Source organism: Pseudorca crassidens, chromosome 17 (genome assembly GCF_039906515.1).
Source record: "Pseudorca crassidens isolate mPseCra1 chromosome 17, mPseCra1.hap1, whole genome shotgun sequence".
Lineage (NCBI taxonomy): Eukaryota > Metazoa > Chordata > Mammalia > Artiodactyla > Delphinidae > Pseudorca > Pseudorca crassidens.
Genome location: NC_090312.1, coordinates 65,313,395 through 65,337,861, shown reverse-complemented (window position 1 = coordinate 65,337,861; position 24,467 = coordinate 65,313,395). Strand labels below are relative to the sequence as shown.

General features: G+C 39.3%; 1 protein-coding gene and 1 long non-coding RNA gene across 4 annotated transcripts in view; one reads left to right on the top strand and one right to left on the bottom strand.

The window, feature by feature from the left end:
- LOC137210314 (uncharacterized) overlaps positions 1-2,623 on the bottom strand; it is a 111,921-nt gene extending 109,298 nt beyond the window's left edge. For all 3 annotated transcript variants that reach the window (XR_010936455.1, XR_010936456.1, XR_010936457.1), the window contains exon 1: positions 2,405-2,623. This is a non-coding gene — a long non-coding RNA (uncharacterized lncRNA). The remainder of the gene's footprint in view (positions 1-2,404) is intronic.
- The window catches only part of ZFHX4 (zinc finger homeobox 4), a 181,854-nt gene continuing 157,980 nt past the window's right edge, over positions 594-24,467 (top strand). Inside the window, 2 exon segments of the mRNA XM_067712024.1 lie at positions 594-1,004; positions 23,550-24,467. The exon segment at positions 23,550-24,467 is cut by the window's right edge and continues 1,721 nt beyond it. Coding sequence (XP_067568125.1) covers positions 23,596-24,467 — 872 coding nt within the window. The 5' untranslated portion in view covers positions 594-1,004; positions 23,550-23,595.

The following is a 24,467-nucleotide window of genomic DNA, read 5'->3' as shown; positions in this document are numbered from 1 at the left end:
CAGAGCGGTATTTGCACACAGCCAGGCACCCTTTATTTACATACATCTGCATATTTGCTCAGGACCCCGCATTTCGCCGTTAAAGTGCTTTCCTGTACGTAGCAGAATAAACTAAGCAGAGAAAACCTTTTCATTGCCCTCACTCCTCTTTCTGCTTAAAGCTTCCTAGTAAACACAGCTCTGGTCCGATTATAATTACTTTGCCTCATTAAAATAAAAAACAAAATTTTTTTCGAGTGGTTAAAGGGCACGTTTTGGGCGGTATTATGTTTTATTTTCTCCCCCTCCTTGCCGAGTGTGTGTGTGTGTGTGTGTGTGTGTGTGTGTGTGTGTGTGTCTGATGAAGTTTGGGAGTCGCGCGCGCAGGGGCGCGTGGGGTGCGAGCCCCGGAGGTCCCCATCCCCTGCCCTCTCTGTGGTCGCCGCGTCCCGGACTCCCGCCGCAGCGCTCCGAGCTTCGGAAGCCGCGAGGCTCCCGGGCTGCTCCGGGTCCGGACTTGCGCGTCATTTGCAGTCTGGGGAATGTTGATCACCTCACTAATTACACCTCTCTCTCCCCCCTCTCCCTCTCCCTCTCCCTCGCTCTCCTCTCTCATTCCCAGAGTGCATATCGGGAATAGACACACAAAGACATGCGCACTCAACTTAATCAGCCATTTTTTTAAACAGGGCTAAAACGATAATAATTAGCAGAATAAAGACATATCGGATTTTCATTTCCTTTCCTCCTTTTCCCAACCCCTTCACAACCAAACAGCGAGACCGCGGTCGGCACATGCTTTAACTCCTCCCGGACCCCCGAGGACCGCTCCATGCCCCCCACTTTCTGCTCCAGCGTTTTTATTTTCACCCAATAAAGTTCGAGGATTATTTTTTTAATTTTTTTTAATTTTTTATTTTTTAATGAACCCTCTCGTTTTACTTGGATGTGATCAGCTGTAAGTAAAATAAAAGCAAAACAAAAAAGAGGCGAAGATCGAGTAGGAACTGCAGGGGAAATGGAAAGTAAGTTTTTTCTTTAACTTTTATTGAGTAGTTTGTGTTAAATTTAGGTCGAGTATCGATTATCTTTCCAGCCTGATCTTGCACAATCTTTGATATTTCGCTCCCTCTCTCTCCCTCTCCGCCTCTCTCCCTCTCTGCGCCTGGCTCGCTCGCTCCCGCTCGCTCTCGCACACATCCCCTCAGCCCGACCATCTCTTCCGCTCTGCCCCCCCTTTTCTATCTCTTTCCCCCTTTTTTGGCTCCAGGATTTGCTCCGCCGAGGGAGGAAGGGGGCACTGAAGGACCTGATTTTCCACTTTCTTTGGGGTGTGTGTGTGTGTGTGCGTTTTTCGGGATTTAACTTTTGGATTAAGTGGCGGGTCATCCACGTTTGGCCGAGCAGTTTTCTCTCATTTTGCCTGTCTTTTCGGGTTCTGTCTCCACCGCGAGCCCGGGGCTTTCTCGAGGCGCGGGGAAGCTGTCAGCTCCGCGGCGGCGCGGACACTGCCAGGGGCCCCCGGTCGCCCCGCGCCCCCTCACCCCGGTCGGGATGACCCTTCCTTCGCACCCATCCTCCGAAAGTTTGGACGTTGGTCGGTGGGACTCGGAGCCCCTCTCTCCCTCTTCTCTCCCTGCTCCCCTCCCCTCCCATTCAGCCTCGGTTTTCTCCTCCTCTCACCACCCCTCTTCCCTCGCTCAAGTTCTACGAAGGGCGCTTAGCGCGCCGGAGCTGCGGAGGCCCGCGGCTCCGTGCGCGGTGGGCAGGGGGTTCCGAGAGGCTGGGGCGCGAGCCGGGGCTGGGGCTGCAGGTAGACGCCCGCCCGCCGGAGAGGGAGGCGGCGCGGGCGGCGCGGACCCGGGCGCCGGCGAACGCCAGACAGGTCCGTTAGTAGGCGGGATCGCCGGGCCTCGGGGCCAGGGACCCGGGAGGCGGCCGCAGCTCTCTCGGGGCGCTTTCGCTGCTGGGTGTGTCTTAGACCGGAGGAGAGCTGCCCGCGGCTCGGGGTCAAGAATCTTTTCCTTTCCTTTTGGCGAAGGGCAAGGTGTGTGTGTGTGGGGGGGGGGGGGCTGTGACCGGTTGTGAGAACTGATTTATTCCCCGGCACCCCCCAAAGGGGTTCCAGGTCTACAAACGAACTTCACCTTCTTCGCCTCTCCCGGCATCAAGTGCGCCTTCCGGCCGGGAGCAGCTAAGGGAAGAGGGGCTGGAATGCGTCGGGTCTCGCCTTCCTTCTACTTCTATCTCGTTCCCCCTCCCCCCATTCTTTCTGCTCTTTTCTATCGGAAAAATAAATAATAAAATTTCTCATGGAATTGTATAAAGTTTCTCTGCCGATGCCCAAGTTACAGAGGACTCCCCACCCAGCCCCTCCCACCCCCAGTCCCGAAGACGGTGCACTGGTTTGTATTTCTTTTGTTACCTGTGGTCCGGGCGGGGGGTTCCTTTCGGCCGCTCGGGTTGGGGTCCGGCCCAGAGACGAGGCTCCGGCGGGCGCCTTTGGCCGCGACTCCTCGCTTCCGCGCGGTCCTGGTGAGGTCTTAGCTACCGTTCGGTGAGACACCCTCCTTGTAGGTACCAAAGGTTCAGATCGCGAACACGGACCCCCCCACCCCGACCCCTACACACACATACACACTCACACTCACAGACACACACGGTCTCCCTACTCCCCCCCACCGCCAGCCCCCACCTTGCCTTTCCCCTCCCCCGTTCCAAAAAAAGCACACACACACAACAACAACAACCCCCCCAGACCAAGCAAAAACCCAAAGACAAGTTCACTGGCGGAAGATGGTGGATTGACACTGACTCAGAGAGGCAGGTTCACCAGGAAATCTGGCGGTCCCGATTTCTGACAGTTGCATTTCCTCTCCTTGAGTCCTCCCCCCCCTTTTTTTTTTATTAACTCTGTTCCATGTTTAATCAAGGATCATGTAGATGGCAAAAGGAGAGACAGAGAGAGAGGAGAGAGAGAGGAAGAGAGAGGAGAGAGAGACAAGAGACAGAAGGAGGGCTTTTTTTTTTTTTTTTTTATTGTGTTCTCCTGGATTTTCAGTGGCTTGATCCCTATAAACGTGGAGTGGTTAAAGCTCATATGTAGTATTATATTTTTAGTTGGGTGGATGGATGGAAGAGTCAGGGAGAGGCTGCGGCTGCCGCTGCCTTTTCGGATGTTGCTTAGATTAAGGCTGAGACTTGGCTGCGATTGGGACGCGACAGTGACACGGGCATCGATCGCTTCCATTGAGAGCAATGCAAAAACACAGCCCGGGTATGTAACACTCTCGGTACCATCAACACTTGTTTTACTTTATATTTACTGGCAAAACTGACAGAGCAAGCTCAGACTTTCTCTCTTTCTTTCTTTTTTCTCTCTTTTTTCCTAACTGAAGAATAAAAACAATTGTGTCTAGAAGTTGTTGGAAAGGATGGTTTAAATACAACAGAAAGGAGGGATTGGGATTATTTCACAATCTCTGTGACTGATTGTGTTTTAGAGTTTTTCTTCTCCACGGAGAAGCATATTAAAGAAAATGAAGGTTTTCTTTTTTCCTTCCTCTTCTTAAAAAAAAAAAATCCTTAAGGGAATATTTGATAGTTTTCAACGTTTGCGGTTTCAATCAGCAGGAAGGCACACAAAAATAAAAGATGGCTAGCCAGCTGTTTTAACCTCTTGCACCTGGCTTCAGTGTGGGGCTCATAAGGTTTATACAGCTATTAAAAAAAAAAAAACTGTTCTAATATTTATGGCATAAACTGGGGAGAGAGTATCACTGTGTATTTATTCAGTAGCTGGTTGCTTTTGGATTTTGAAAAGTCAACTCATTTGTTTTCATTTTTATGTCAATGAAGATAGAGTCAATGAAATATGGGGGAAATATCATAAATCTGAAAAGTGATATGTACCTAAGGAACAAAGAAAGGTCAGGTAAACCAGCTGTGTAAGTCAAAGCAATAGCACCCAATTGTGAGGTAGGCAGGGAGAGTGGGCTCTGGGTCTAGGAAGTGAAAGTTGCCACTTAAAGTTAAAAATGAAGGAAACACGCTCAGCTTTATTGTAATCTTTTGCAGTTTTTAGCAGATGAGCCCAGATCTGCCCATTAATTTTGAGCTAGTTGGATTATTTTAAAAGATGCTGTCCCAGCAAAGGAAAACATAAAGGAGGCTGAGAAAATCGGTGTTTAATATTGCAGAATTTACTGCTTCCATTCTGACCATGAGCCTAAATTTACACAATGAAATTTGATTATCTCTAATAACAATATTAGATCCTGCACTGGATGGATGAGAATTGAGGTGGTTTTGTTGATTGCAAGGGTTTAATGTTGCATTTCAGAATCTGATGTGGTTTGGCCTCCCTTCCATTAACTGGAAAACCCCTGAGGTTTTACAATTATTTCTTAAAGATAATACATTTAAGATTGCATTGGTAGGCTGAAGAAAAGTCATAAAGGCAAGAAGGGAAGCCCTTAATAACTCTTGAGATTCAGACATGTTCAGCAGTTAGATTGGCTCTGACTTCACCAAGGGTCGACAATGTGTCATTTCCACGAAGCCAAATTGCCCTCTGCCTATATGATATTAATGTGCAAATCAATATTTCAGGGATTAAATTTCCCTTCTTCATTTTTTATGGTTTCTACCTCAATAAGTCTCAAGTCTATTAAAAGAGGCTGGATGATTTAAAATCTTTCACTGCAGAATGGCTTGTCGTCGTAGTCTTGTTTCACAGACCATTTTAGGATTTTTGTTATAAAGACCAAGGGCATCCTAAAGAAGTTGTGAGGCTATGTAGAGCAGGCTCCACAGCATAAAGCCCTTGTTCGATTAAGAGCTAAGAGGTGTTGGAAATATATATGTTTATGTAATATATAGAGATATACACACACATACTTTCTGCTGCTTTAAAAATATTATGTTAATCACCTATTGATTTATTTCAAAATCAATTGAAGTTCCTTTCTTATTAGTGATTTGTTCAGCATTCTTGAAGACTGTGTTCATTTTCTTAAAGAGTATGCATGAATTAGCTTGGTGTGAAAGTATTTGGAAGGGATTTTCATCTAGCACTATTTTTCCCAAGAAATATTTCTAGTAAGCATTGTAATAACCAAGTATTGTCATTTGCATTGTCGTCATGGCTATCATTGCATTTTGGGGCTGAGTGATTTAGCTGGTATCTGTTCATAGAGGCCTTCTTCCATTCGCTTAACATTCATTTCTAACACTTAGTAGGCGCAACGTTTCTTTAACCCTCTTGGAGAAACACATTTGTAAAAGAAAAGATGTGATCTGATGGGAAATAATACAAAGCAGAAATTTGGGAGGTCAAAATAAAAGATTGTGACTTTATCACATAATCTTGGGAAGGCCTACTGTCTATCATTTGGGGGTGTTTTATAGTCTAAAACCATCTGGACCAAGTTCCGCGCAGCTGCACGAATTTCATATGTGATAGAACATTTTTTCCATTCAGTGTGAAATGTTCCTTCCTAAAACACGTACACCAGACTCGCTTAATTTAGTCTGTTAAAAGAAATGCACATGAAAAAGGACAAAAGGCTCTTTAATCTCTGCAAGCTGTTTGTTTTTCTTCAAGATTCCTGTCTGTTTGGGTTTGAAAAGTCATGTTTATTGAGGAGATGATTCTGAGGTGTGACATTAAAATAATATATGATTTTTGGACTGGTGGCCACGCTCCTGCTTCATTTGCAGAACTACTTTTTATGGCTGTCAAAACACAGAGTTAATCTATCCTTATTTACAATTAATCTCAATAAAATTAATCTTAACTATGCTTTATTCAGTGGCTTAAAATATCTAATTATATTCAATTAACTGCTGTCATAGTAATTAACATTGCTTAATTGCCTCTGCATATATTTATGTAAAGCTCATTAGGTGCTGCTGGTTCCTTTTTCCTTTTCTACTTGCTGTTTTTGCTGTTGTCAAATCATTTTCATCTCCCAACGTTCGACAATGTCAGCGACAGCAAACTCTTCCTTAACATTTTTCTTGAAATGAGTGTTATTACTTACCTATGAGAAGATACTAGTTATGAGTCTTTAAAGATGAATCCACCCCCCCACCCCCCCATCCCTAGCACATTCACAAAATATTTTCTGTCATTGTTGCTAGAAATATGAGAAGCCAGGTTAAGCTTTGTGTTTATAATTGAGGAGCCTTTCTGTGTCTGCCTAGGGGCTGTACCCACAGGCAGAGTTTCTTTTTTTTTTCCTCTCAAACCATTCTAAGGGTTAAAGACTTTGCCAAGGTTCAAACTGAAAAGCGCCCAGGGAAAGTGCATGTGAATATGTACAAGTTTCATGTAATTAGTGCTTAATTATATTAACATATGCAAATTGTCAACTTAGAAGCTTGTTGAGCTGGCAAAGATCAGCTAGGCACAATTGCTGTATTGTTCTGAAACAATAATGGATTTCAAGTTGGATTGTGGAAACACATAACTAGCTATCTAATTTAACTCATACCATGGTGAAATTTCATTAGTCTCCATGGAGACTGGTTTAATTGTGCTGACTAATGTTCTGGGCTGCAGAATGTCCTAAAAAGAAAGCGTTGTTTGCCTAATCCACCTTACAATGACACTTGTTTGTACATGTTTCCCTTGTGTGAGAATTTACATATGCAAATAAATAGTTTCTCTGCCCCATTTGTCATGGCTGTTCATTACCCATGAAGAGGACATTGTTACTAGGCTGTGACTGAGTCTCCCAAGATGGGATAGTGTCAACCAGTCCAGCTACATTCTTTCATAATTTGTTTCTGATTAATAGACCAGAGTGAGACTCCGCATCTTTGGGCATCTGCAAAGGAAAGGTCAGTTGTGTCACAGAAAAGAGTTTCTGCTGTAACTGAAGGACTTTTTCTTCCTATGATTCTTCTCCTTTTCCCGCTCATTGGTTCACATAATCATATTTAAAATAATGTATTCTTGTTCTAAGAATGCCTCTACTAATAATCTCTAGTTTCCTAAAGCAGAAAGATAGGAGAAGAAAGGAAATTCTGTTATTGGAATATTAATCCTGTTTTTGACAGAAAGGTAAACTGATATAATTGCTTTTCAGTTGAAGGAATGGGGGTTTATACAAGTGTGAAAGCATCGGAAAAGGATTAGCATTTTTTTGCATAATGAAAAGCTCTGTTGAATAGGGTTCTGAATGGCTGACTGAATGACCGAGATGAAAGGAAGATGAAAATGCAGGCTCCTCTTTCTTTATGCCTATGCTCTGCTCGCTCTAAAGTTATGTTTGTCCAAGACTTGAGAAAACAAGCAGGGGCTCAGATTTCAGCAACTTTCTAAGATGCCCTGAGTTTTCATCATCACTGGGAAGTAATATGTATGGCAGTAGTGCAGCTAGAGGACGAAAAACAGAGGTTTGTATATAGAAGAGTTTTCAGAAACATGCTAGGCTAGCCAAATATTGACTATTGGGTATCAAGAATTCCCAGCACTTTGCTGGCAAAAACAGTTATTTCAGAAGAGGCCAGTAGTATGGTGTGGATATCTCATGTAGTTAATAATGGAATATATGATGCTCCCTCCCCCATCCCCTACCCTATCGGCTATAAATAGTTGTCCCAGTTGGTAGAACACTTCACTTGGGAAAGAGTTGTGTATTCTGATTTTTTGGCAATGTTAAGTGTTTTAAGTGGCCTTTCAGCTTTTCGGGCTGGGAGGGGCTGGTGGAAGAGGATACAGAGTTATTTTCTTAGGATTTAATTCATCTTCGTGTTGCTTTGTAGGAGTATTGTGTATTTCACTTAGAGATAAGTCTTTTTGAAAGTGTCTAAGTACTCTTGGAGACATTTGCAGTAGGGTTTTCCCTTGTCACTAGTTAGGGCTGTAACTGGTTATCAGTTGACGTGATCAGGGCTCTTAATGATGTTTCTTCAACCATAATTAGGGCAGTTAAAATACCATAAGTGTTAAGACACTTTCAAAGGTGGGAATTGGTTCTTTTGTACATATGTAAATCAAATACAGTGTGGATAATTATTTATATGTATACATTTTAAACAAGCTCTTTCCGGTTTGGGGTCACCACAAATGAGCCATTGAAGGCTACCCCAGAGCAGGATTGAAAGATTCCGCCAGATATTAACCTAACTTGTTTTGTTTCTAGATTGTAGAACTTCTATTTGCCTCATCACTTTAACTGTTCAGTTGCTATTCAGTACTGTTAAGATGGTTACATGGAAACGTGCGGAATCAGAAGTGTTTTCACATAAATTAAAGTGTAAGGGTTGCCTCTTGAGTACAGAACATTGTAAGGGAAAAGTGTTTGATCTTTGTTATATAAAGTCACCAAAATTCTTTACTAGAGCCCTCTAGAAAAATTGTCAAGAAATTCTGGATTGTTTCAGAAACTTTTCTGGTTAACTTTATGGATATGCAAGCGCAAAAATCTTAAAAGAACAAAAAAATCCACATGGAAGCTATTCTTTTACATGAAGCAGGGCTTATTAAGGTATTTCCATAAGAAAAATGTGTTAATTTAAAAAATAAATTCATTTATATTTTAAGACATTGTTAACCAAGCACCATGTGTTGTAACTGGCAGCTTTCCAGCCACCATGGAAGTGGATCACACATGGGTTAATAGTAGCTTATGTGATGTCTGCATTCTTAGGAAATGGGCAAAAGCCCAGGGTATTCTGATATCAAGATTTTTAGGAATCAGACAGAAAGCAGAATATATGTTTATATGTGAACAGATGGACACATGTGAGAACTAAAAGTGCACAATTTCTCTTGGCACTTGTTTTAGTTATCCCTGATGATATAACCAAGATCTTAGTGCACTCACAGTCTTTGATGGCTAAGGACAAAATGGTCTTTTAATGAGGGCTCAATGGCATTATTTTCTTGTATATGGATTGTTCCCCCTGTGATCTTGCTGGATTTGATGTTCTGTTAATTCCCTCGTTTCAGAGGTTCACAAGTTGCCCTGAAAGTTTGATACGGTTTCACGTTTGACATACAATCCTCAGTCCAGGAATGGCTGCTTCCCACTCCCCTACTTTTTTCAAGGTTTGTGAGTGAACTAAAATATTTGCCATTTTGAGGCACTTTTGAATGTACGCACACAACCTAAAAATGGCTTGACACTAAAGTCATATTTGGCAAGCAGCTTGTCTCTGGTATAATTAGCCACTTTAACATTCTAGAGATTGAAAAAATAAACAAATACAATTTAAGAATTTGGGCAGCTTGACTTAGTTAATGTGTCATAATGCCCTGATGGTCCAAGACAAGTCCTGAGTAGGTGTTTTAGTCATTCGGGTCAGGGGTTCACACACTAGCATCATATATTTAGATGATTGATCATTTCTAATGTTTGCTTGTCCTGGGGAGACGACAGTGCACAGTTGATAATTTTTGAATGGTACACATTATAGCACGTACCTCTAGGACAAAGTTTATGGGTTCCATTGTGTTCTAGCTGTAAAAACAGAAAGCGTTCTGCAGGCATTTACTCGGATCTAAATCATTTTAACCAGGGAAAATCGACTTTTGGGTTAAAATATGCATTTTATAACTGTCCATAAAATTCTTTTCCTTCACTGTAAAGAAGAAAGGAAATCCATAGCTTTAACAATGTTAAAATATAAAAACATGTGAGCTGGTGTATGCCACCTGGTTGTACTGTTAATAACAAAACAAAACTTTCTAAGAAGGAAGTTTATAAAGAATCTTAAAATTTGCCTGATTGGAAGAATAAATTGAAGAAGCCCAATCATATCCCAAAGTACCTTTATTAAACCTGAAAGGCTTTACTAATGTAGATTTTCTAATATATAGTTCGTAGTACTTTTCCCCCATACATTTAGCAATAAAGCAATTCATACTTAAAATTTCCTGAGCCCACTAATGAATGGAGAATGAGTCATCTCCTTTGGTTTAATAGATACAAACTAGGAGTGTGTATGCAGACACACACACCCACCCCTACCCTTTTTCCATGTTAATGTCTCTCTTTCCTCTTTAGATGTGTTTATAGGGGTAGCCTGTGTGGTGTTCCTCTGTAGACTAAATTTCTTTCATTTTCTAAGAAGTGGCCAACACGATTGCAACAGAAAAAGAGCAGGTAGGGTGGTAAGACAACTGGAAACTATCAAAGGGCTAAATCCTGGAAACTTCCTTATAGTTCTTCAGTTCAACCAACTCATTTTAAAATATGGCATACTGAATTCTGGAGAAGTAAACGTTGAGTCAGCCAGCAAGGTAGGAACATGTCAGGACAAGAACTCAGCTGTCCCAGCTCTAGGACCAATGGCCACTCAACTATATTGGCTGCTTAGAAAAGGGTTTGTTCCGTGAATGAATACAAATGTGGTGGAAATGGGGAAGAGAAGAAAAGGAAAATGTGCAATGGTAATCCAACAGTGATGTTGTCTCCTCTGAGAGCGTGAGTTCTCTGTTACTGAAAGGAGACCAGTAGAATCTGGATGGCCTCTTACCACTGTGACTGGAAGCATGTTTTTGTGTTAAGTAGGAGGTTAGGCTAGGTACTTTGAATGGTCAAGATGAGTCTACGATTCATAAAAGTACTAATGATCTCAGTGACTTAAAATGTATTCTTAATAACGATGAACACAGTGTGAAGAAGAAAGGTTTCTATTTTGTGGAGGGAAAGTAAAGACAAAGCTGTGATGTTTTAGAGGGAGCATAGTGTAGAGAAAGAATGACACTTAGTTTAAAACCAGACATTCTTTTGATTCTGTTTACTTTGGATTCCTTTTTCCTTTTTAAATGAGTTTGTTTAACTTAAGTCTTAGATATTTGAAAATCTACTCCAATTTTTTGACAACTCAATGACCAATAGAAATCTTATTAGATCCGTAAGACACTTGGGTTAAATTCTTGTTATAGATGACCTTATCAAAGTTATTTAATCTTTTTGAGCCTCAGGTCCCTCGTTTGTGTCTCAGAGCTGCTGTAGAGCTTACCTTAGGCTAAACTGTTATGAACATATTAAAATAAGTGAATGTGGATAGGGCCCGATATCCTTCATTCCCCTCTTCTTTATTGTCAATAGCTGGTTTTGATATAATGCTCTCCTGAAGAGTACTTGATAAAGCAAATCTACATAGACCTTTTGAAGAGAGATGCCCCTCTCCCTGACAAGGGAGGGAGATAGGAATTAGTCAAGGGGGATGCCTAAGAGGTAGGACCAAAGGGTAGTCTCCTTCTCATGTCTTCTCATTGACGGATACCTAGATGACATCTAGGTGGATACGCCTCCACCTCAATATTTGCTACACCATCATCACAGGTTGCTTTGGTTTTGAGGGGTTTCTAGATTTTAATGCATCTCTGGGATCTTTTTTATAAGAAACAAATTAGAACAGAAACAGTTTTAAAGTAATTCAGACTTTAGTCTATCTATAGGAACTCAAGATTCCAGACTGTCCATTATATACAATAATAGAAGAGACCACAAAGCTTATTTCAGTATTGAAGCTGACCCTACCTGTTTGAAAGCCTTTGAATTAGAGGTTTTCCCCAAACTGGATTAGATATCATAGCAATACCTTTTTATATACTTGATGTTATGATATTTTGATATGCCATGAAAGAAGAATAAATACTGTTTACATGGCACCCTGCTGACCAAAATTTATACCAACCTAGAGAAAAGATCCAGTTCTTAATAACCCAGTAATATTATAAAACCCTTAAATTTTCTTGTGGGAATTTTTTTTTTTTTTTTGCGGTTCGCAGGCCTCTCACTGCTGTGGCCTCTCCCGTTGCGGAGCACAGGCTCCGGACGTGCAGGCTCAGCGGCCATGGCCCACAGGCCCAGCCGCTCCGCGGCATGTGGGATCTTCCTGGACCGGGGCACGAACCCGTGTACCCTGAATCGGCAGGCGGACTCTCAACCACTGCGCCACCAGGGAAGCCTTTCTTGTGGGAATTTTATAGCCAAGTTATGAGTTTCCTCTTGGCTTATCTCATGGAGGACATCGCAGTCCTTTATCTTTCTATAGGAGTGCATTATTCAGAGGAGGACGACCCAGGTTCAAAGGTGATAAGATTCACGATAAGGGTTAATAAATTTATAAACACAATTTTTCGATCCTCTAAACTAAAATCTATTTCTCTGATGTTTTTTTCTTTTTGATTTTTAAATTCATAATAATTTCCCATTGTGTTGCATGTAAGATACACACTTAAAATTATTCTTTATATTTTTGTGGAAAATATAAGTGTATTTTGGATAGTAATTTCCCAGATTTGAGTTTGGTTTTCGTTTGACATTTATAATATATATTTAGTTCACAATCTTTGCTCAAGTTTTTCTTAAAAATAAAAGTGTGTGCCTTGCCTACGTTCTGGTCATTTATAAGTGGCCCTGGACTTAACCATTCATTTGAAGCACATTTATTTAAGGCTAAGCATTTACTGAATACTGATAGGGTAGGATATATTTCATTGGAAGAAAATAATTAGCATCTTAGCATTTTTCATGATGCTTGGTTAAGTTCCTCCTCAAATAAATTTCAGTCTCCATGAGGGCAGCACCCATGTCTGTTTAATCCCTGTATTCACAGTGATGGACAATATTGGCAAATCCTTGGTAAATATCCTCAATAAATACATGAGTACATGAAAAAATCTGATTGTTAATTAAAAACATAAATAAAACACTTCAGTTTACTATACTACTGGAATCTGCCTCTCCTCTTGAAATCTGGGTATTGAAAAAAAATGCGACCTTAAAAACATCTGGGTCTGTCTTGGAAAATTCCACAGGGAAAACTATCTTCCAGCACAATCTAAATGGGTTTTTGTATTAGAACCATAGCTTGTTGAAGTCGGAAGGGATATAGCACAATCCCCTGGTTTAACCCATAAGGAAACTGAAGCTCAGAGAAATTTCCAGGAAATATCACACAACTACAGGGCACAGCCAATGAGAATCTAGTGTGTGTGTGTGTGTGTGTGTGTGTGTGTGTGTGTGTGTGTATGTCTCCTTCAGCAAATCATTTAACATTTTTCAACCTAGTTGGTTGTGCTCCTCCCATATCCAAAGATTCTATAATATTAATATGAGAATCATTTCTGTTATGCTGGAGATGTTTTCATCTGTGGAATTTTTCCAAGCAAAGGAAGAGTTTCAGTTGGTACAATTTCTATGATGACCGTAGAGCCGGCTGACTGCTCTGGGATTGTAAAGCTAAACTGCTCGAGATAGAACAAGAACTGCCTGAAAGGTGAAAACTTGCAGGAAAAATGGGGTGGGCCACTTAGTTCTTGAAATGAAACAGGTTGCAGATTAGGAATCATTGTGGTTTGCCAGAAGTTGCTGGTCATAGAAGCCTGTTTAAGGGCTCACTGTCAACAAGGAAGTCATGGGCAGCACTTAAAGTGGCTCACCTCTGATTTATTCATAAACCTCACACGAGCACTTGGCTTTGTTCTTGCTCTAGTGAGGGGGACTGATGCCAATAAGAACAGGAATAAAGAGCTACTTGCATGGTCCAGTAGTGAATAGCACTTTACCTCAAAGCCTGACCTCCTTTCCCGAGGTCTGTTATGCTACAGTCGACTCTGATTGGCTGAGCGTTCTCAGATGAATTGACAGAAGAGGTTATAACAGTTATCTACTCTGTAAACTCCATAGTATATATAAGGAGAGCTGTGTAGCTGGAACTTGGGCTCTAACTTAACCTAAAGGTTGTGACATTCATGCTAAATGGAAAAGTTTCCCTTTCCCCTCTTTTTAAAGCTTGAAGAGTTTCACATTTAATAATGGTCAGAAAAAGATTGCTCCTTTCTAATTGAAGAAGACAATGCCCTTGGAAGGAAATGGGTTTTGGCAATCCCTTTTTCCATTAAAATGAATTTAGAGAGATTTAGTAACGTAGGGAATTAAGAGTTCGAGAGTAAAATCCGTCCTACACGGGAGTGGGGTAGAAACAAAGAAATGGGCTTGCAGATTGATTAGCCGTGTTTATCTGAGAAGCTTCATTTGTGCCACTTCACAGATTATGCTCTGCTCCAGCCGCCCCTCTGGAGGGGAAGGGGCCTTTAAGAGACAGTCAGATGGCTGGTTTGCTGGGGCAGAGGTTGAGTCGAGTTACTTAAATCCCCAGAGCAACATTTAGTTAATGCTAGTCTTTTTTTTTTTTTTCCCTTCCCTGATCCTGTCCACTCTGGCTTCCCTTTTCTCCTTTTGATGAAGTTGGTCTCTTACTCCTTAAAGTGCATATATTTACACAAAAATTTCCTCAAATTTTCACAACACATTAACCCAGAAGAGCCATATTAGGAGATGGTGATGAGAGTTAATGATATATCTTTAGATAAAGCCATCCTCCCGTGCAATCACATCAGAGTCATCAGCTCATTTGTCATGGCTGAAGTGAAAATGTCAGGACCAATGAGTGTATGAGTGCTGAAGGGGGCGAAAGGGCTTTTGGAGAAAGATATTTTTGTGCTGGGAGTCGGCCATGGCTTAGATTTAGCTCCAGGGAAATATTGGGATTAGCCAACACTGTGTACAAATCCTTAGCATAACAGAATTAGTTGGGAAAATGGAGAGGTGGGGGTCATGAGGATGGGCACATTTCTGGAGACATGCTCTAGGCTGCAGGCCAGAAACCATGGTAAAGAATGAGATGATTTATTAAAAGTATTTTCAGGCATGTGTTGTATGCAGTCTCATTGATTCCGGGAAGATTGAAGTCGTAGATTTGAATGGCATCAAGGGAAGACCTGCCATAATGTACACTAAATATGTATACATGGCTTTTGTTTTAAATTTAGCTGTATTAAAAGAATTTTGACCCTAACATCTAAACATGTTTCAGGGAGGTAGTATTCGAGCGCACAAAGATAATATTCAGGCATAAAGCACTTTTGACAGTACCTTTAGAGTGGAAGTTAATACTTAATTTAAATAACAGTAATTATGCTGGAATACTTGTTGCATTGTTGGGTTTACACAAAACCCAGAAGCTAAACTTTCTTTACACAGACTTCACTCTGAAACTTTAATTGAAAAGTAACTGATTTTCTTTAGCTCCAGAAGTTCTTATCTTTGAGAGACCAGTACTAGCAGATTTATTTCATTTTGGATCCAGTGAACTCTTCTCTTTCAGATAATGTACCCATACAGCCTTTTCTTGTTTAATTCTATTGATTTACAGTGTTAAAGTGAAATAATCTGATACCTGTTTCCTGCCCTTTGAGTATTTGTCGTCAAAGAGGCTGATTAGTTTTTTTTTCCCCCAGCTCTTTAGCAGTTTTAAATGTATAATTATCATTGCATGTCATTTGATAGCTGCACTAATTGCTGCCAACTATTGTCTGTTTGCACTTAATGCTGAAACCTGATCAACATCCTTCTTTGGTTGATGTTTGGTGGTAAACTTTAATTAACTCTTATTGCATTGAAGAAGAGTTCAGGCTTGGTGCTAACTAATCATTTACCTTCATTATGTCCTGACAGCTCCACTTGTTCTTGGTCCTAATAGATACACCAGTCAGTAAATAAACCTGCAAACCTTATGCCTTGTAGTTGCTCCACACTGATATTTTGCTACTTAAAGTATAAGATAATTGGGCCCAGATAATTAGTTAGTTAGTTTAGTATCTCTAGTTCTGCAGACACTAATCTTAATTGCCTCTTTCATGCTGGACAACTTCATTTTAATAGAAACTGTAGATTTGAGATAACATTATTCCTTCAACATGGTTCCTATGAACATGCATCTTTTGAATCAATACAATTAACCTTGTCTCCTGTTGGAATTCTTGTCATTATTTTTCCTGAAATACTTTTCCTGTAATGATATTGAAGTTAAAGTAATCAGGTTACCAGCAGATCATGTAAAATTCAACTCAAAATTGCTGGCTGCTTGATTTTAATTTGTCTGACATCAAGTTTGTTTGAAAAGGGATAATATGTGGGTAAACCAAGGAGCTTATAATTATGGTTGACGTTTGTTTGTTTATAATGCAATTTAATTAACGTGCATACATTTAAAACACAAAAGTTAATTACTGAATTGCACACTTCACTTATGGACAGCAGTCAAATTAACTTTCAGGCCAAACAAACAAACAAACAAACCACACACATACACAAAAAGCAAACAAGAGGCTCTTCATAATAGAAATAAAATAACCAACAAATCTGAGTGCTCAAACATAAATTTGCCAATATTTCATCCAGAAGAAACATTTCATTCCACTTAGGTTCTCTATGTTAGTCTCTATGTTAGTCCACTTAGGTTTCTAATATAAAATAATTTAAAATATCTACATGGGATATAAAAAGAGACTTGCATTTGATAGACTAAGAGTCTTGGATAGTAAGAGGGCACTTGGTAGTGATTTAAGAAATTATGCATATAACTTTCTTCATTAAAACTATTTTGAATTGTTTGAAATCATTGCCCTGGGAATAGGATTGTTTGCTGGAATACCTGACCTGTGATTAATTTTATGAAGATAATTATGGTAGGTTTAGCCTGCAAAGAATGACATTTTTCAAAAAAATAATAATAATATACTACTATGCTTATGCTATATTGGTTATGAGATCATATTGTGGGACTCATGAAATACAAATAATTATACAATTGTTTCCTCATTTAAATATTTAGTTGTCAGTATTTCAATAATGAATTTTATATATTAATAGACAAAGAAGAAAAAAATGCATGTATATGTTAGGATATATTGTCTTCACATTGTATATGAGAAAAATGTATGTGTGAAATGGTTTTCACTAGTCTGGTAAATCCGTTCCTGAAGCCAAATATTCTATAGTTATATTTACCTTGATGAAACCAATTAAGATGAATTTTTTAAATGTTCCTATGTGACAACTTAAAAGCATTATCAACTAAACACTCTTAAACTGGGTGTATGCCAGAGAGATTAGTCAATTACGTTTTAGAGACTAGAAATCATATAAAAAACATGGCAAATATGATTTATAAATTTTAAAAATGATTAATTCAGTACATGCCTTTCCAAGGAAAACTAAAGGTTTCCATGTTTAGACTTTCTATTTCAAAGTTTTATTTACTTGAAATTTCAAATATAGTAGGGATTGAGGGAGAGGGGTCTGAGAAGGGAAAATGATTCTGTCCGTCATTGAGATGCTTTGTAAAATGAGGGTCGTTTACACAACCTTTTAGTGTTTCCAGAGAGTATATTTATATGTGTTTTAATATAACACCAACTAATTGATTTGTAGATTAATATTTATTTAGGGAAAAAAATTAAAAGGATCATAGAGTCATTTAACTCTAATCCTACTTTGCATAGATGAGACAAAGGGAAGATGATTAATACTTAAGTATGGCTGGGTAATGGCATCCAGAGGTACCTTTTTCTTCTATAAAGAAATCAAAAGCCAAAAAAAAAAAAAAAAAGTTGGTATATTCTCACAGTATTGGCAAACAACAGCTTTCTAGTAATGCTTTAGCTGATTAGGACATCCTTACCCTTTAATGAAGCAATCACTACAAAGCCCCAATGTCAGCTGGAATACTGGCAAAACAGTATCAAAGAAAGAATCAGAGAGAGGCACTGAACATAATTACAGTTCATGTCCTTTCTCACACCAATGCAAACTATTCATTTTCAATTAGAATGAATAAGAAAATTAGAAATCAACTAGATTGGTTAAAAGGACCAAAGTTTGTTTACAGAGGATAGCTAAAGTATTAGGTCCATTTTGCTCACTGATTATGAAATTTTCCTGAAGCAAACAAATAAAATGAGTCATATATTGGTGTAATTTGGTTAAGGAGAGATTATTGATTTCTCTCTAAGGAAAGTAGCTGGAGTTTGATTAAAGTTGCGAAGAAAACTGAGTAAAATTCCTATTTCCCACAACAATTAATCAAATTAAGAACTATCGGACCCATTGGCAAAGAGTACTTTTCCTCTTTAGTTTTCCAACACATGTGTTTAATGACATGTAATTGTCATTTAAAGTCCATGGAGGTTTAGAGACGAGAGAGAGAATGAGGGAAAATGAGGCTGGAAAGAGAGGGAGAGGAAGAGGAAGAAAAAACGAGAGGCAGAAGCATCGATTATAAAGGTCCTGTTTATGAGAAGGAAATAAATCTGCACTGAATAGCTAATTTAGGTTTTAATGAGAAAAATGAGAGGTAAACAGGGGAAAATGACTTCATTGACTTACACACTCATGTTTGTCTTTGTCAACTTTCCCGTTTTAAAAATGTGCTTGGTTTAGGTGCTTACTATATTTGGTTACATCCTTCTATTCAAACTTAATTACCTTCTCCCCTTTGTCGTGACATGGGTGGAAAGTTTTTGCCGTGTCAGGAGAGGTCGTCACACATTCTTTTGCAGCTCTGTTCATTAATTCCTTCTTGCAGAAGCATTTTCTCTCGTGCTGGGAAGGTAGAAGGGTGTAACAGAAGACCCCTGAAACATCAGCAGGAAGCTCTAAGCTGGTTAATGCAGTATAATTGTCTGGACATAGACTGGTCTTTGTTTGTGTGGTTCACTCCGAATCAGCTGTAATTAACTCCAGAGTGTTTCCAGATTGCCAGCAAAGAAAAATTACAGCTTTTCTGTTTTAAATTGTAAAGCTCACAAACATTAACTATGCAGATTGCTTTTACTTTGATATATTTCTATCCTGCAAGAGAAAAAAAAAAGCTTATTTGCCCCGCCCCCATCTGTAAAAATGTGCTTTTGTTAAGTTACATAATTTAGTGTCTATTGGAACATAATAGTCCCTTAATACTTTGGTTTGAAATCTTTTTGCTCAATATTTTCAATCCTTTGACATCCTTGTATTTGCTTCTTTATTGCTAACGTTTTTAATACTGCAATGGGGAAGAAGTTATGCGATCTTTAATGGGATACTAAACATATACTAAAATAAGCAAATTGCAGACAAAGCTGAGTAAAGAAAACCACCAGCAACCAACTTAAAAGACTGAGATCAAATATGTATTCTGATGTAACTGGTGCTTCCACACAGGTACTTTACCTGTGTTTTGATATACATCAAAAGCCAGATTTCACTACCCTCTCGTCTTGGTCAGCACACCACACCCTTCTAAAAGCTTCTGTACAGTAGTTTGTAATTATGAATTCCAGCATGGGTAAAAATGAGGTAGCAGTGTGAGCTAATACAGCCTAGGACACAAAAGATCTGTCAGCAAATGATGCAAAAAAAAAAAAAAAAAAAAACAGTCCAGCCAAAAATCTTTTTTTTTTTCTTTCTTCTGAATTTAACAATAAGGAATTTAAGCTTCAATGTGGCTTTAGCAACCGAAGAAAAGAAGCTCTTGGTGTCTGCATAATACCACTTTGATGGATTTTTTTCATCAGTTCTCTGTACGTGGCAACAAATAAACAAGTATAATTATACTTGTGAAGGTCTATTCATTGCTTTGTCAGGATTAGATATATGTGCCGTTTTCACACTGCGCCTCTCTTTTGTCTTTGCCTAACTCACTATGACATATTGATAGAGGATTTGGGATGGGGAAAAGGCCACAGCAGAGACAGTGATGACCTTTTGGAAACTTGATATAATTCAAGGATTTTTATTTATTTTCTATATATATACATATATACATATATATATATATATTTAGGATTTGTAACTTGTTATCAAATTCCCTTGTAAGTGGACAACTTTTAACCCATTTAAAATGGAATTGCAACTCAAAGTGTTATGAGTTGGCTAAAGAGCAGATGAGAATAAAAACAATAGGCAAAGGGGCACAGTGGTCTTCTTTCCCAGCACTTAGCAGAGTGGCTAACCTAGCATTCCTTTCCCATTATTCTGTCCTCTTGATCAGATCACGTTCTTTTTAATCATTTCACAAACACTGTCTCACTGTGCTACAGAGGAGGGCTGGGACAATCTCAATTAAAAAACAGAGGTAAAACTGGCCTGATTTTGGGTTCTAATGGGAACTCTGCTTTCTGAATGCAAAGGAATTCTTCTGTTGTTCAGAAAGCACCCCCTTTCATTAGCCAGCCTCCTGGTAGGTGGGTTTGGTCATTTAGCAGAGAAGAGTTTAGGCAGCAGTGACTGCAGGACGAAAGCAAGGCAGAACAAGCAATAAAAGTTCTTTTCTGCATGTTGTCCATTAGTTCCGAAAAAGGGATTTACATGATCAAAGTCACTGATCTTGTGAATTACTGAGAATACCCAAAACTGTGTACATGTATTCTAAGCAGACCAGCAGGTATGTATTGTTCTGAATTTAGCATTAAAATTATATTAGGTTTTCTCTTTGAGATTTCTTGAGGACTTGGGTGATTTTTTTTTTAAATAGAATGTATGGCAGTAGAGAATAGAAATTGGTGAAGACTAAATAGAAAGCAGTTTAAACGGTGAAGCAACTTTTACAGTGAGTTTACTTGTTATGCAGTCATTGTGGAATGAATTCTGTGGTTTAAGTTAAATGGTTGTCTTTGTGGTCTTTTAACTGGGACTTATAAACTTTAGTGTAAATTTCCTAAGTGGGACACGTTGATAAAAGAAAGATCTTGTCTGACACTGGTGACAGTGAAATCACTTAGCATCATATTCAGTGTCACGGTACATATTGATCTAAATAACTTTAACCGCACAAACTAAAGCGATTCCATCCAAACATGCTGGTAAACACTGCCATGGTCATAGTCTATGGCTACAAATTTAAAAATCAGGTAAATCTATTACTAGCTCTATCAGTTCAGATAGTTTTGTTACTGTTGCTTTTGGAATTAAATGTAAATTTAATTGCAGAGAAGACTTACTATGTATTTGACTTAGTTTCTGATTAATGTGTAGCTTGTGAGAAGAACTTGATAGGCAATTTTGTGTAAAGTTTATGTGGGAGTATTGTAACAAAATATATCCTACCACATTGCTGTGATCTGTGATGGACACTGTAATATAGTTTTCATAATTTTTTTTTCACATAGCAATAATGTCATTACATTTTTGAAAGTTACTTCTGGCTCTGTTAAGATAAAATAAAAAGAGAGGATCTACTTCATATAGAGAAATATTGACATGAGTCCATGAATGGACTCTGCAGTATTTCATATAGAGAAATATTGCAGAATCCATTCGGCATCTGGCCAAAATTGTTAACTGCACATTACATATAACTCATTTGGGGAGCATTCAGCATGTGTGTAATAATTCTAGTAAGTGTTTTTGTAGGCTGAGAACTGTTGTAGGCGTGGAGGTAAAAGAGAATTCAAATAATAAAAATAGCTCAGAAGCTTCTTTACGAAGCTGTAAAGTGTTTGAGAACTTTCCTCACTCTTGTAATTAAGGTGAATTTTCTTCCACATATCTGCCGAAGTTATCATAGGAAAGAAAAAAAAATAACTACTTTGGGTCCTGGAACTTTACATTTTAATCTAGGATCATTAATTTAGTATTATTTACCACCTTGCTTCCACTCCAACTCTCCAGTTTCTTCCTGTCTTCCTCATATCTTTTAGTCCATCAAGGGATTCTATTTTAGACATTTTGGCTGCCTTCAGTATGTATACCTTGTACAGATTTGGTAAATGCAAAGGTAAACATTAATGTTTGTGGACTAATTAGAAAATTATTAGGTTTTCACGCTTTTGGGGGTTTATCAGATTATTTCAGAGAGTTTTACAAGCTGCATGCATGCCGTGAGGATAATTAACCTGGAGCTCTTCAATGATTAAAATTACACACTAAGCTTTGTGATGTTTGATTCGTGAGCAATTAGAATGTCATTTTAACCATCTTAGATACCAAAACGAATTTTGATTTTATTTTCAATCTATGCAGATCTTTTGATGTATTTGAAACTGATGACTTCCTCTCTGATTTAGCTAAGATGAAATTTGATTACAGTAAAGAGAGTATGAAGAAGTTATTCTTCATACTTAATATGCCAGTGACCTTCAAAGATGTCTTTCTTATAGAAGAACTTTTGAAAAGGAATTTCTAAAATGCCTAGTAATATTGATGAGTCCAGAGTTATGTTTTTCTTCTTAAGCTCTCTGCCACTGTGAAGTCTACACAATAGAATGTAGAGGTGGGAGGGGCATCCAGGGTGAGTCATCGCATGTCCATCCTCCCCAATATAATACATAATGCAGTATAGCCAGGTCCCCAATAGAACATGTAATGCAGTATAGCCGCGTCAACCTTCCTTATTTCAGAAATTGTCAGCGTGCGAGAAAGTGTTGATACTTTTACATTACAGTGCTTTTTGCTTTGAAGTTCTTAGTCCCTTCTGTTTGGAAATTTGAAAGAAGATGGGTTACCTGTTTCATAAAATCAAGATGGTGCCTGGGTCACAGAATGAAAACAAGCACTAAAGTTTGAGACCACTCAGCTCTCGTGTATAGTGGAATCATTCTGGAAATGGAGAGACCTGCAGGGACTCAGAGAAGCTTAAGCCCTAATTAAGCTGCTATTCCAGCAGCTGAGGTTTGCAGGTACACACACAAGTGGGCACACACATACATATTCACACACAGAAGGGGAACGCATTATTACCAACTTATGCCCAACTTTCCCCTGGTACCTTGCCATGCTACCAGAAACTGATATGGCTTTGTAGAGTGCGTCTTATTCTCAACAAAGGGAGTTTATGGCCTAAGATGCTTGCCTGGAGAAAGCTGAAAAAAAAAAAAAGATTGAAGTGTTTTCATCAGTAGTGCCTGGGTATGATTTGTTAAGCCAAAGGAGATGTTGATTGAGGCAGCGGTTGAGAGATGGGCAACTCACCAGGATTGATAACATCAAAATGGTATTTGGAATGGTGTTCATTACGTATTGCAGTGGAAAAAAAAAAAAAAAAGTGAATACGATTTGTCCCCTAGGATGATAGGACTGGTTGCAGTAAATATTAATTTCTGTTCTGGTGCCTATTGAGGCGACTGAAGTGTGGGGAAGAATTGTGATTGGTGCTTAATCAGAGCCAGCCAGATACCTGCTGAGAGCTTTTGCACAAGGAAGATTTGTAGTAAGCTGATTTACCGGCAAAATGAAAACCAGAGAAGAGTTTGGTTCGTGCTGCCTGTGACTGTAATATTTCTCATTTTAAGGCTCCTTTATTGTTGGTCTCCCTCCCACGCGCATCCCCCCTTCTAGTCACTGCCTGATAAAGTAAAAGGTAAATTTAAAAAATTACAAGTTATTTGTGTTGTCCTTTTATTCCTGCTATCATCTATGAAAGCCGTTTAGATTTCTATTAAAGGGGGTGTTAAAGCATTTACGTATGTTCTCTCCGTTTTCAGAAAACAGGAATGAAAAAAAAATACGGCTTACTGATATGAATTTTAGATTTGTGATGAATGCTCATAGTGATTTCAAAAACACTTTGGATGTCTAGGCATGCCTGTGATAGCTATCTACATTATTTTGCTACATTTATACAAAGTCTGTCTGTGATAGATAGGTATGCTGGTTTTAAGTTTTTCCCCTCACCTTTTTAGATAGTATGAGTTTACAGCAGCTGTAAATTAGTGATGGGCTATTAGTGAGCTGTGTCATTATTTAATAAAAATGGCTCCTCTCACCTTATTTTTTATCCAGGTCCCTGACAGGCTGGATGAAATGAGATCCCCATGTAGCAATTGCCATGGAAACCTGTGACTCCCCTCCTATCTCAAGGCAGGAAAATGGGCAGAGCACATCAAAGCTATGTGGAACGGCACAACTTGATAATGAGGTGCCAGAGAAAGTTACAGGGATGGAGCCTGACAGGGAAAACAGCTCCACAGATGACAACCTGAAAACCGATGAGCGCAAAAGTGAAGTCTTGCTGGGTTTCAGCGTCGAGAATGCAGCTGCCACTCAGGTTACCTCAGCCAAGGAGATACCGTGCAACGAATGTGCTACTTCTTTTCCCAGTTTACAGAAATACATGGAACACCACTGCCCGAATGCCCGCCTTCCGGCCCTGAAGGATGACAACGAGAGCGAGATCAGCGAGTTAGAGGACAGTGACGTGGAAAATCTAACCGGGGAGATCGTTTACCAGCCTGATGGGTCAGCTTATATAATTGAGGACTCCAAAGAAAGTGGGCAGAATGCACAGACTGGGGCAAATAGCAAACTCTTTTCAACAGCGATGTTTCTGGACTCCCTGGCGTCGGCTGGAGAGAAGAGTGATCATTCTGCTTCTGCACCTCTGTCGTTCTACCCACAGATCATCAACACTTTTCATATCGCTTCATCCCTCGGGAAACCATATACGGCCGATCAGGCTTTCCCAAATACCTCAGCACTAGCAGGAGTTGGTCCTGTGTTGCACAGTTTCCGTGTCTATGATCTCCGACACAAGAGAGAGAAAGACTATCTAACCAGTGATGGCTCAGCCAAAAACTCCTGTGTGTCCAAAGATGTCCCCAACAATGTGGACTTGTCCAAATTCGATGGTTGTGTTAGCGATGGGAAAAGGAAACCTGTTTTAATGTGTTTCTTGTGCAAGTTGTCTTTCGGTTATATCAG